The sequence below is a fragment of the Cynocephalus volans genome, chromosome 10 (genome assembly GCF_027409185.1).
Source record: "Cynocephalus volans isolate mCynVol1 chromosome 10, mCynVol1.pri, whole genome shotgun sequence".
Taxonomy (NCBI): domain Eukaryota; kingdom Metazoa; phylum Chordata; class Mammalia; order Dermoptera; family Cynocephalidae; genus Cynocephalus; species Cynocephalus volans.
Window position 1 is genome coordinate 117,849,543 of NC_084469.1, and position 12,255 is coordinate 117,861,797.

At 39.7% G+C, this 12,255-nt stretch overlaps 1 protein-coding gene across 1 annotated transcript in view; it reads right to left on the minus strand.

Moving 5' to 3' along the window:
• The window catches only part of CDH13 (cadherin 13), a 1,069,738-nt gene that overhangs the window by 158,661 nt on the left and 898,822 nt on the right, over positions 1–12,255 (minus strand). Inside the window, exon 8 of the mRNA XM_063110059.1 lies at positions 5,006–5,146. Within this exon, the coding sequence (XP_062966129.1) occupies positions 5,006–5,146 (141 nt within the window). The remainder of the gene's footprint in view (positions 1–5,005; positions 5,147–12,255) is intronic.

Sequence of the window (12,255 nt, forward strand, 5' to 3'; positions counted from 1 at the left end):
TCATTCACCTTCCACGCTGTGTAAAGACCAAAGCATTTACCCGTCTCTCATTTTCCAGCTGGAGGACAGAACCTTTTAAGTTTTATGTCATTTTTATTATACGTATTGTAATGTTATAGCTCAAACACTACAACATTTACCTCAGAAAGAACCCATCATGTTGCTAAAAACAAAAAATTCCTAGTTATTAAGTCAAAATTACCCATCGCTATTTTAAAGTGCAATTTGAAAATGAAATTGATTCAGTAAATGAAGAAACTGCTCAATGTCTGGTTTTTAAAATCTTATAATCATTTGCAAACATATTCTTTTAAATTGTTAGTGAGCTTAATTAATCCTCATGACCTGAGATTTCTGTGAAAACATGAGTTTTTCAATCACTGTTTGTTGGTATCAACTGTGTTTCAAACACAAATCAAGAGTCTTTTATAAAAAGACTTCAGAGAGTGGAATAGACAAATCACTTTGCTCTATATGGGACTGAGGTTCTCACCTGTATTTCAAACTCTGGGTTTGGAGAGTTCAATTATATTTCCTAAGATTATTTCAAAATACCTTATCTAGGAAATTCAAAAGCAACTTTGGTTGAAGCTATGTGTACAAGCTATTAGAAAAAGTCTCCACAGGGAAACTAGTGTTTCCAACCTAAATTTGCATAAAAGTCAATGACTAAAGATTAATTTCATATATAAGTAGCAATTTTAACTTCAACCTTGTTCATCATATCCTGTGACACGGTTCTCAAGTTAAAATGATCTTCATTCAGGAAGCATACAGCAAATACTGAATTATTAAGTGCCTACTGGGGTGCAACAGAGAATAAGAGAGATGTTGCCCTTGGTTCTCAGCAAGTTTGCAGTCAGTGTAAATGAACACAAGAGGAAGAAACAAAAGAGTGTACTTTGCACCAGGAATTTTCCTTTTGAAATAACCTTTAAAATAAGTCCTTCCTTAAACAACCACTATATTGTAGAGGGTTGCAACATGCCAACTAAAGATGGTTGGAGTCATTTCTCGGTCTCCTTTACAGATAAACAAGGCTAAGACCATGCAGGCAGAAGTCACCTGGGTTTCAAGGTAAGCTCTTTAAATGACATTTACTTAGGTGGCAGGTCCCTCTTCACCCTTCCCATGCCCCTCTTCTTTCTGCATGTTAGTGGACTTGATGGCTGGCGCAGCAGTGACCCTACTGTGCCATGAGGCAGCCTTGAGGAAGACAGAGCAGAAAGATAAGAGGAGTCTGGGAAATTGAACCATGTATTCCTATGAACTTCCTAAGGAATGTCATAATATATGCAGAAATTTATCTAACAACATCTTGGACAGCTTTCTGGACATCTTCAGCTATACCATTTCATTCTGGAATGACTAAACCTTGACCTTCGGCTCTAAACATTGTTCCAGTGTCGAGATCACAAGCTCTATGTTCTAGAGACCATCCACATCCTAAAGAACACCGCATCTGGGCTGAGTCCTCAGCACAGCTCTCCTTCTTGCCCCAGCAGGTTTTTCCTGGCCTTTCTTGCTTTCATTCCCAGTCCTGATATTATAGTGATGCATTTTACAGATTCTGCCACCTCTCCTCCAGAATTCCTTCTCCCCTAGAACTCTAGGATCTAAACCATGTATTTTGAAGTTCTTGAGCAGATTCATAGATGACTTTAAAGAAAAACAGTGGAGGGAGATGGCCCTCTGGCTGAGAATATCATTTGGCCTCTGAAGTTTTAGAAACATCGCTGTCATCATATCAACATCTTCCTCATCAGCACTGCACTCATCCCCAACACTCTAGAGAGTACCAGCTACAGGCACTTTTCATCATTAGGTCATTTAACATTCATGAAGACTTGTCAGGGTAGGCTCTACCATCAGCCCCGTTGACAGTAGGATTTGAGTCCAGTTCTGGTTGCAGAGCTCCCCTCTCCACCTCTCCATTATACTACCTCTGGCAATTTTGGTATCAAAAATGTATAAATTTCTTTTCAACAACAAAGAATGTCAGCCTTTTAAGAACATGTTAGAATGTTCAACTGTGAATTTATCCAACACTGGACAAGACTCCTTTGGGATGTCTAATCTCCAAGAGGGAGTCTAATGTACTTACTGGCTTCCCATGCTCCTTATTTTGTTATTTACATCTCTGTATGAGTTTAGACATCAGCTCTTCCCTTAGGGAATCCCAAGCTAATTGTCCAATGTTCACTTAAAGAAAATTCTTGTGCTTTTGCCAGTCCATGGGTTAATATATCTTCCTTATGCTATTCTTACTTAAGGTTTATGTTAAATTCCTCCTTGAATTCAGTGATATTAACAACAACAAAAAAGTCTTTCACAATGTTTAGTTCATGAAGCACTTCTTTTTCTCTGGAGTCACATGAACTAAATGCAGCTGCACTGAAGTGACTGATCTCACACAGTTGGTAACGTTGACAGGTCTTCTTACTTTTGGTGGGGTTTTCCCACTTTTGTTTTTATTGCTATGTTCATATTGAATATTACAATGTACTGTAGAGGGTTAGAAATCTTGATTCTCATTTGATTTTTAGACAGAGCTCTTTAGCTAAAAAACTTATGGGACAAAAGTCCTTAGCTAGGAGGCAACAGCCTACAAGCAGGGCAAAAAGCCCATCTAATCAATTCTAACCAAGTATATGTTGATTCTCGGTTGATTTTTAGATAGTAATGCATGTATGCGACAAAGGTCCTCATTAGGAGACAATGGTCTACAGCTATCTGACAAAAGCCCATCTAATCAATTCTAATCACTGTTGAGGGATGGGATTATGTACTTTGGTTATTTAACATACTGATTGTTGTTAAAAGATGTTGAAAGAATTGCTGTAGGGAAAAATGTGAAAAATGTTTGCTAAGGGCAAGCTGTTTGTTGGTGGAAACTTTAGAGACAATTATACTTAGATTTAATCATAAGAATGTAACTCTTGCTTAAATCATTTAAGGAGAGGTTATATTTTAAATTAGGTAATGATCACAGTTTGACCAACTTAGCTTTTCACGAGTTGTACTTTGGAATATCACATTGTTAATTTTAATGATGTTACTAGTTTCTATTGTTTAAGCTATACTCAGCCATAGATAGCTCTTGTACATTGCCCATGTCTTTGTGTTCTTTTGAAATGATTGAATCAACTGATTTTTCTTGTGAAACTTCCTTGTCCTTACAATAAAAACAGAAGCTGACTTTGAATCGCGGCTGTACCCAGTATCTCCTTCCAACAGAGGAGTTGCTGAGGTGCAGTCCCTTCAGGTTTCTCATTGCATTTATGTTGCTTTGAGCAATCTTTTTTGAGTCTCCAGTACATGGCAAGAAGTGTAACAATGTACCTTGAGTTCTTATTTTGAAGTAGGTTAACAGGAAATGGTACAGATAAACCAATATCCCCATGAAACCCTAGCTCAATAGGCTATGATGTGATGGTCCAGGAAAAAATGTTCCCAGGCCAAAGAAGCCTGAGAAACCCTATAGACCATACCTACCTCCTCTTAGAGAAACAAGCATTTAAAAGTTACTCAGAAGTCTTGCTGTAAGAAAAATCTTTTAAACTATTCAATTTGATATTCCCTACGTCTATTTGATCCTGAATTTTTTTTTCATCCCTCTTGCCCCCTGCCATGGTGTAACTTGTGGGACTAATTTCTTGGAACACCAGTTTGGGAAACACAGTAATAATGAGCAATTGGTATTAGCAGTTATTAGAACGCTGTCATGGGAAGTCATAGAATGAGGCCACATCAAACCACTGTGGGCTTTGCTGTTTTGAGGTTGGAATCCTGAATGCCTAAGACACTGGTGGGAGAGAGAGATTTCTAGCTCCTGCATGAGTCACACAGGGCTGCTGAGGTGGAAATGCCAGTGGGGACCAAGGTAGGGCTAAGAGGGTCCATATCCCAAGCCACTTGAGGTAGCCCTAGGATTCCTTGACAAAGGGATGTGGCAACTGCAGGTCCACACATGTCTTTTCTCCAAATGCCTTGCAGGGCAGAAACATCCATGGAGATGGGGATGCACAGCACCGCAGTTAAGAGAGTGGCTTTTGAGTCACAGGAAACTGGTCCACTTCCTGTTTCTGCTGTTTACTCTGCCCATGACCTTGGAGCTGTTCTCTAGGTTCTCTGAGCTTAATAATAAGCTCCCTCTTTTATAAAATGTGGTTAATAAACAATCAAACGAGGTGACAGATCAAAGGTGGAGAACACCATGGTGAATGCAGTAAGGACTCAGGAAATGGACCCACTGTAATCTTTCTACATCTTCACTTGACTGGTAAGAAGAGGTCAGTTCCATGGCCCTGAACCCCAAGGAAGCCAGTATCTCAGCGCATTTCCATCTGATGCACAGTGCAAATGACTTCTTAGCTCAGGTACACATTCAGCAACAGAATGCAATCTTGCATATGCAGCCCCTCCCCAAACATCGCTTTGCTGGCATAAATGGAAAACGACAACAATGATCCATAATCATAAAAGCATAGGAGCTGAGGATAAATAATGGCTCTCCCAGACAAGCTAACTTGGTTGTTATTTATAAGCTCCTGGGCCACCTTGTTCTTGCCAAGAAAATCTGCTGCTTTTCTGTCTGGCCTCTCAATCTGTACTTGCTGAAAAAAAAATAGTTATTTTTATGCTAAAACCACAATGGGACTCACATAACTCAGTGCTAAATAACACCTATAAAACTATGAAAATGGCACTTGGGCATTAAAAGTTATCTTCTCATACACTTTAACAAGATTCAATGCTTTTGTTCAATGCTTTGGTATTTTAGTTACACACACACACACACACACACACACACACACACACACACACACACACACACACACAATAAAAATGTAAGAAAGAATTCCAGCAAAATACTATCCTCTCTCTCACAAAAGAGAATTTTGATTTTGCAAACAGGGAGCCAGCAGGGGCCACGGTACGCGGAATTAATATTAATCAGTAATCAGGACTGTGACCATAGTGGTGGTGGCCAGCAAGAATTTACCTCTTTCTTGGTGAATTTTGGCGAGTGATCGTTTTTGTCATCGATCATGATTGTAGCTGTGGCCGTGCCTGTTAATCCAACATCCTGTCCAGCCATATCTTGAGCCTCGATGATCAATTCATACTTGGGGTTTTCCAGAGTCTACAAAGCACAAACACAACAGAGAAGATGGTGTTTAGATCTGTGTTACTGCTCTGGAAAGGTGGCAGGTGTGTTGCTGGGGCTGTCTCTCGCCTCTCCATCTAGACAGGCACTTTCATCAGTCACAGCATTTCTAACTGTTGTGTATAAATGTGCCTTTGGAATCTCTCCAATATGACAGTCACTATTCATAGACTGGAATCAGCTGTGGGGATGGAATCTACTTATTGTCCTTGTTTAAGGGGACATTTGATTTACTCCAAAGTGCCCCATTTCCTGGGTTTGGGTATACATCGTACATTTGATGTCCACACTCTTATCTGTTATTTCACAGTGACCTCATGGAGCTTACTCAGAAATAAGGCTAACTTTGATGATGAGACCAGCAGCTTTAGGAACTCACATTTACTGAACAATCTGATGGGCCAGGCATTGTATTGCTGTACGTTACAGAAGTCATTGTAGTTGATCTTTCTAAGAAGGATTTCAAACTGCAATCATTGTTCCCATTTTACAGGTGGAAACAAAAAAACAATTGAGGCCCAGAATCACTTATACTGCACTTCTTTCATGTTCTTTTAATTTCACAGGATGTTAAATTTGGAAGATGCATTTTATCCAACCATGACCTGATGAATTTAACACAAGCTATATTGCATGATCATCTCTCTTTGTACACAAATGTTTCTCATGTGACTATTTGGCAGATATTTGGCTACCATGTTTAAGCATTCAATACAATGAACCAAACAGCTCTGAAGCTAAGATGAAGAAGAGGGAAGTAGTTGGTAAATAACAGCCCCTGCATTCAAGTTGCCTTCAGTGGTGGATCTCCCTATCTTGATCAATCAGCACACCACCATTCTTCTGGTAAGGCAGCACCCCAAGTTCCCTCTGGGGACCTCTCCACCCATGTGGTTTGCCTTTCCCCACCTTCCACCTGGTGAACTTTTGGAATGAGTCCTGATTAGGAAGAGTCAATAAACGCATCTCATTCTGGGACATAATGACTAGTCCAGGCCGAGGCCCAGGCCCTGTGTTTGATGAGAGAAGGAAGCTGTGTTTCCCTGTAAAACCTGGAAGCATTTAGCTGAAGGACACAGACGATCCATCTCAGGACCACAGCAAGGTGGTGCAGGGGAAGCCAGTCTGAGAGTGAAGCCAATCAATGGAGAGAATTACCCTTGAACTTGGAGAAAAAGAAATGGTCTTCGGTGATTGCACTGAAGCTTCTTCATCATTCCCTGCCCTGCCCATGGACTTTTCAGCTCATTGAGACATTAATTTTCCTTATTTGCTTAAACCAGTTTGGATTGGTTTCTCAATCACTCACACAGAGAGTCCAAGTTGAACTACCTTCAGTAATAAAAATGAAAGGTGTTTACAATAGCATAAACAGTTGTACCAGTATGACAGCTTCAAAAACTGCTGGTTATACTGACTAATAATTAAGAAATGCCACAGGGAGCAAAGAACAAAAAAGCTGCAGGGTATCTCTAGTTTCCTTCTAAAGCCACACGTTTGCATGGTAAATTTTAACAGCTCAGTGCTAGCTTTCCCCAAAACTTTAAAGTACTTTTGAAGGGTGGTTAGCTGTTTGTTCCCTGGGACACCTTTAATTGGTTGTTTCTTTAAGAGCTTCTGAGCTACTGATTTGAGGAGTATTCATTCTGTTGGACAGTTCGGTAAGGCTCTAAACTTAAATTCGTTCTGATGAGAGGGATGCTGATGTATTTTTTTGATAACTCTGTGCACGATGTTTTGCTTTCAATTCTAACTCCACCAGGACTGAAGGTCACAGAACTCTCTTATTGCTGAGTGTGATGGAATTTGACTCCATACTTAGCTCTGGTTCTGCCTGAGTTATATAGAAAAGATATTACTCATAGAAAAGATCATGGTAAACTTAATATCAATTTTCCCCGTGTAATATAATTTACCAACATAATTCCTGGACATTATTTTAAGGGTCATGTAAAATATAATCATATGTAAATTTTATGATTTATGTAATCATCTTTGATTATGGGGTCTTTAGGTTATTTACAGTCTTTTAAATATATTGACAATTTTAAATAACACTGCAATGAACATCTTTATTCAGGAAGCCTTACACATATTTTGGCTGTTTTTTGTATGTGTGTGTTTTGTTTGTTTTTGAATGATAGATCTCAAGATGTAAGTTACTAGATTGAAGTGTTTGAATGTGTTAAGGTTATTTATGTTGTTTTCCAAGAGGATGTTACCAATTTTCATGCCAGTCCTACAGGGATATTTAGTTTATGATCATAGGCATGCCTTGTCCCTATAGAACAGCTCCTGAGCTTGCTCCATGAAGCAAATTGGGGGACCAATGCGATCTTAAGATGACTACTTAACAAGGAGATAAATTCCTCACAGGATTCACTCCAACTTGCAGTACAGATTGCTGTGGGGACATTCTACCAGACAGCTCTGGGAACTAACTATAGTGGGCACGAGCTGCTTTGCTTCCCCAGTGTCTGTTCCCTCTTCTTCTTGTGCCTATGCTATAATTCCCTTGGGGCATCACTCCTTTCTCACTCTCAGTACAGGTGGAGTTCAGGTAGGGCTGACTCCATGCCTGATCTAGGAATGGTCATGTGGCTCAGACCTGGCCAATCAAGGCCTCCCATTCCTGTGGCCATGTGATGGGCACAAAACCCAAGGTAGGCCACCCTACAATTAGCATTCAATTCTGGGAGATACTGAGGAATCTTCAGAAAGTTCACGGAAGGATTCAAATTATCTTTTAATCCAGTTTTTCCAGGAAGGTTTTGAGATATCCTTGTATTTCTCTTAGAATGCTTAGGGAAAATTCTCTTTCTGTTGAACTTGAAGGTGTGTGTTGGGGGGGTGGGCATCGATCTGGAGCTGGTTGTGGCCAGTTGCAACCACACAGAGAAAGCAAACCTGAGAGTGAATGTGACACAGACAGAGAGGAAGACATAGCGTTCTCTTAACATCATTTGAGTCCTTAACAGTCATTGTTGAAGCCAGAATTTACCTCTCAGCTTTTGTGAATTCTATGAGCTCATAAATTTCTCCTTTCCTCATGATTTAGATGATCTGTGAGTATTAAGAAGGCAGTTTTGACTAATATTGTAACTAACGTTATCATCAATTATTTGGTTATTAGCAAGTGTTATGGGGTAAATGTATCCTCCAAAGTTCATGTATTGGAAACTTGACCCCCATTGTAACAGTGTTAAGAGGGTGGGAGATCCAATTATGGTATTTGAAAGGTGGGGCCTTTAAGAGATGATTAGATTATGAGGACTGTGCCCTTGTGAATTGATCAATCTATTCATGGAGTAATGTGCATGGTTCTGATGGCTTTAAAAGGAGAGCAAGTGAGAATTTTAGTTCTTTTGCTTAGCCCATTCTCACCATGTGATACCCTCATTGTCACAAGATCCTGTAGAGAGTTCCCACACAGAAGAAGGCCCTCACCAGATACATTCCCTGGAGTTTGGACTGCCCAGCCTCTGAAACTGTAAAAAATAAATTTCTTTCCTTTATAAATTACCTGGTTTCAGGTATTCTATTATAAGCAACAGAAAATGGACTAATACAGGAAGAAAGTGTAGGAGCTATCATATCATACCTTAGTATCATAATAAGCTCTTCACAACATTCCAATCATTTCATGAATATGTTGTTTTTGCTTTTAACATTTTCTCCTGCACAGAAACTTTTTTTTTTTTAACCTGGAGAAAGTTACCATAATTTTTTCCTTCTTTAGTATATGCATGCATTTAATTAGCAGTCAATGAACACCTAGTCTAAATGTTGTGCTGGGTGCAGGGACTATAGTGGTGGAAAAACAGGGTCCCTTTTTTTAAAGAGTTCAACATTTAGGGTTGAAGACAGTCATGTTCACATATAACTGTAACAAAATATAGTCAAAGGTAAGCAGAGATATCTACAAATTCTTAGGATAGCACAGAGGAAGGAGTCATTGGCATAACTCTTGCAGTTTAACAAATTTTATAAATACTTTTAAGAAATAAATGAATCAATTTTCATCTTTAGAAGTAAATAAAACTTTACAGCTATAATGGGAAATAGATTGATTAACCTAGTAGAGAATCAATTAGATTATTAAGTAGGTAAATTGTAAAGTTTGGGATGAGATGTTCTAAAAGTCTCCATTTTCTGGAATACTTAATGCTAACACTAAAAACGTTTTTATTACTAAAGTAGCATCTGATTGTTGTAAGGAAAATAAAAAACTGTTTGTTACAGTTCTTAGTTTACCAGGACTACTGTGAAGGCTATGTTTCCTGTTTTGTTTTATTCCAAATGCCCATCTGCTATCTTCCTAAGGGATGACAAAGTTTTCAAGAGTAAAGGACCATGCCTTTGGCCACAACACCTCACCAGTACTCAGCACACAAGGTGGGCAATTTACTTTCATTACTGATAATGATATATTACTCGTTCCCTGAACTAAATTATATCCCAAAGTTCTGAGCATATCAGTGGCATTTCCAAACCAAAGTCGTTTATTCTCAGGGAATGGCTTACACTTTGGGGAACCCTAGCTCAAGGCAACAGGATTTTATTTTGACCAAGAAATGCACTGTGTCAAAACTTAGAAAATTAAATGGACTCCTCTGATTTTATTTGAAGCTATCTGATCTATAAGACATATCTAAGAGAGTCAAGCTGCTCTCCTGGTTTGAGTTCTGCAGTGATGCATTTCTATTGCATTTTTGTCTCCTCCTGGGTGTCTACTAGCCACAGTTAATATGTATCCTGGAAACAAAAGGAAGCTGGCGTGTCTGCAAGAAAAAGCCTAGAGTAAATCTCCACAGACATGGGCCAGGTTCACTGATCACACTGATTTGAAAACCAAACATTTTGTCTTGAAAAAAGAATCGAGCCACGTCATTAAATATGGCACCTAATCAATCACCAAACCCACGATGTTTTACACAGCTATGATGGCTTCCATACAAGTATGCATTTAATGGAACATTTATCACTAATAACAAGCATAATGGTAGCTGTGGGGGAAAAATCAGCGAAGAAATGTTACACGGAGAAAGGTTTTCCTGTTAACGCACTCAGTGCCCAATCCTTCTCCTGCCTGGTCTTGAGACCCTCCCCGCATCTCTCTTTGCAGTTTGTGCAGACTGAATTTCTGTCCACTGTACCCCATTTTTTCTTACTTTTGAACTTTTCACCTCTACTTCTTCCTCCAGGCTAATCTCTGCGCACTTGCTGAGGGTCGTTATTCACCGCACACGGAAGCTCCATGAAGGCAGGGACCTTAATCCATAACAGGGTGGCTGACACTTACCAAGGGGACAATCAGTATTTCATCAATTACTGTTACCCTGGCTCCCCCACTTGTAGCTGGGGGATCCCAGCCAAGTTACTTAAAAGTTCCATTGCCTCAGTTTCTTTGTCTGTAGAATGGGGAGAATAATTACACTTACAGGGTAAGTGAAGATAGAAAGAGGTAAAGGGCTAAGCATAGAGCTGGCATAAGCAAATGCTCATGGTGGCTACTGTTCTTATTTAGTAGAATCTTTGAAAAGTCTGCTGAAGCTGTGGCCAAAAACTGAGGGTGGCCTTCGGGAAGTGCCAAAAGGAAGTGCATGCTGCCAGTCACCAGTGAGGGAGCATGGTGGACATGGGCCCTTCCCTAGTCAAATCTCCTGACGAGACTGCACATTCTGGACCGACACACTGGCTGCAGCTTTGTGGGAGCCTGTTAAGCAGAGGACACAGCTGAGTAGCTGAGAAATGCCCAGATTCTTGAACAGAGAAACTGTAAGATAACAAACACTTATTAAGTCACTAAGTTTTGGGGTAATTTGTTATGCAGCAATGGAGAACAAATACAGTTTTTCCTCCAGCACTTACAGCAAACTATAATGATTTTGTTTATTGATTACCTGTTTATTGGCTATCTTGACCATGAAAATCTTATCTCTATGAGATCAGGGGCCTTGTCTTGTTACTTAGCTACTAATTCAGTGCCTGGGACATCACAATTATGTAATAAGTAGTCTATTATATATATGTGTATTTTTATAAAATAATGAATTACATAGAGTGATGTACTTGTAAATGTGTAACAGCAGATTCTTCTGACTTGTAGTGTTTGTCAGTTTTGATGGTTTAACTACTCCTACCATGACTGATTTCAACCTATCAACATGATGTCACTCCAAAAATGTGTAGTTGGAAAGAGATATACACAACCAGCTATCATGAGCTGGTAAGAACTGAGTCCAGCTTTGGGAGTCAAAGAAAACTGTAAGAAGATATTTGTCAACGAATCCTTGCTGTCTAACATTTAAAGAATTGTTAATGAGACGTATTAACATGAGATATATAGCAAAGATATAATGTAATTCACCTTTTTATTTACTTATCAGCTTTGACCGGAGAAGCTGGCCATGGCAAGACTCCTTGCAAAACTGAGACCAAACAGGGACCACATTCTTCTCCAGGTTAGTTGCACCTGACACCTGGCCTATAAATATTGCAACAGATTGGTGCAAACATTATCTGAAGCAGAACGAGTTGTTGTCTGTCTGGAGTTTGATTTATCCACTCTGGCCACATAACACCACCAATAGGTAGTCCATAAATCCAGTGGGAACTGCATTCCTGTCCTCATAAAATGTGCCTTACTCCCACTGCAGACGGGGAGTGATGTTCTTCCAGCTCCCCACGAGAAGGGCGACTCTGGTTTGACATGTGTCTGTCTTTAGGTCCCTCTTCACCTTGCCTCTTAGTGCTAATGTGGCCATTCGTGTTCTTGGCTGTCACCTGCTGTATTTTCATTCCTGGCTGGGGCCTGGTGGGTTAGGAGAAGGCAGAGCTCATTTCTCCAGATTTACTGGTTGCTGGCAGAGCTGGCAGGGTGGGGAAGCAACAGGGAAAATAAACACCGTGTCTTAGACATATGCGGTTGGCATAACCTAAGTGATAGATTTGAGGTTGAAGGATACTGAAATCAAATAAAACATTTCCAGGCAAAGTGTACATCTTCTGATGTTACTGATGAGTTACAGTAAATAACCTGCCAATGGCATTCATAGCATACCTGGAAAAATCATCCCCTTCAG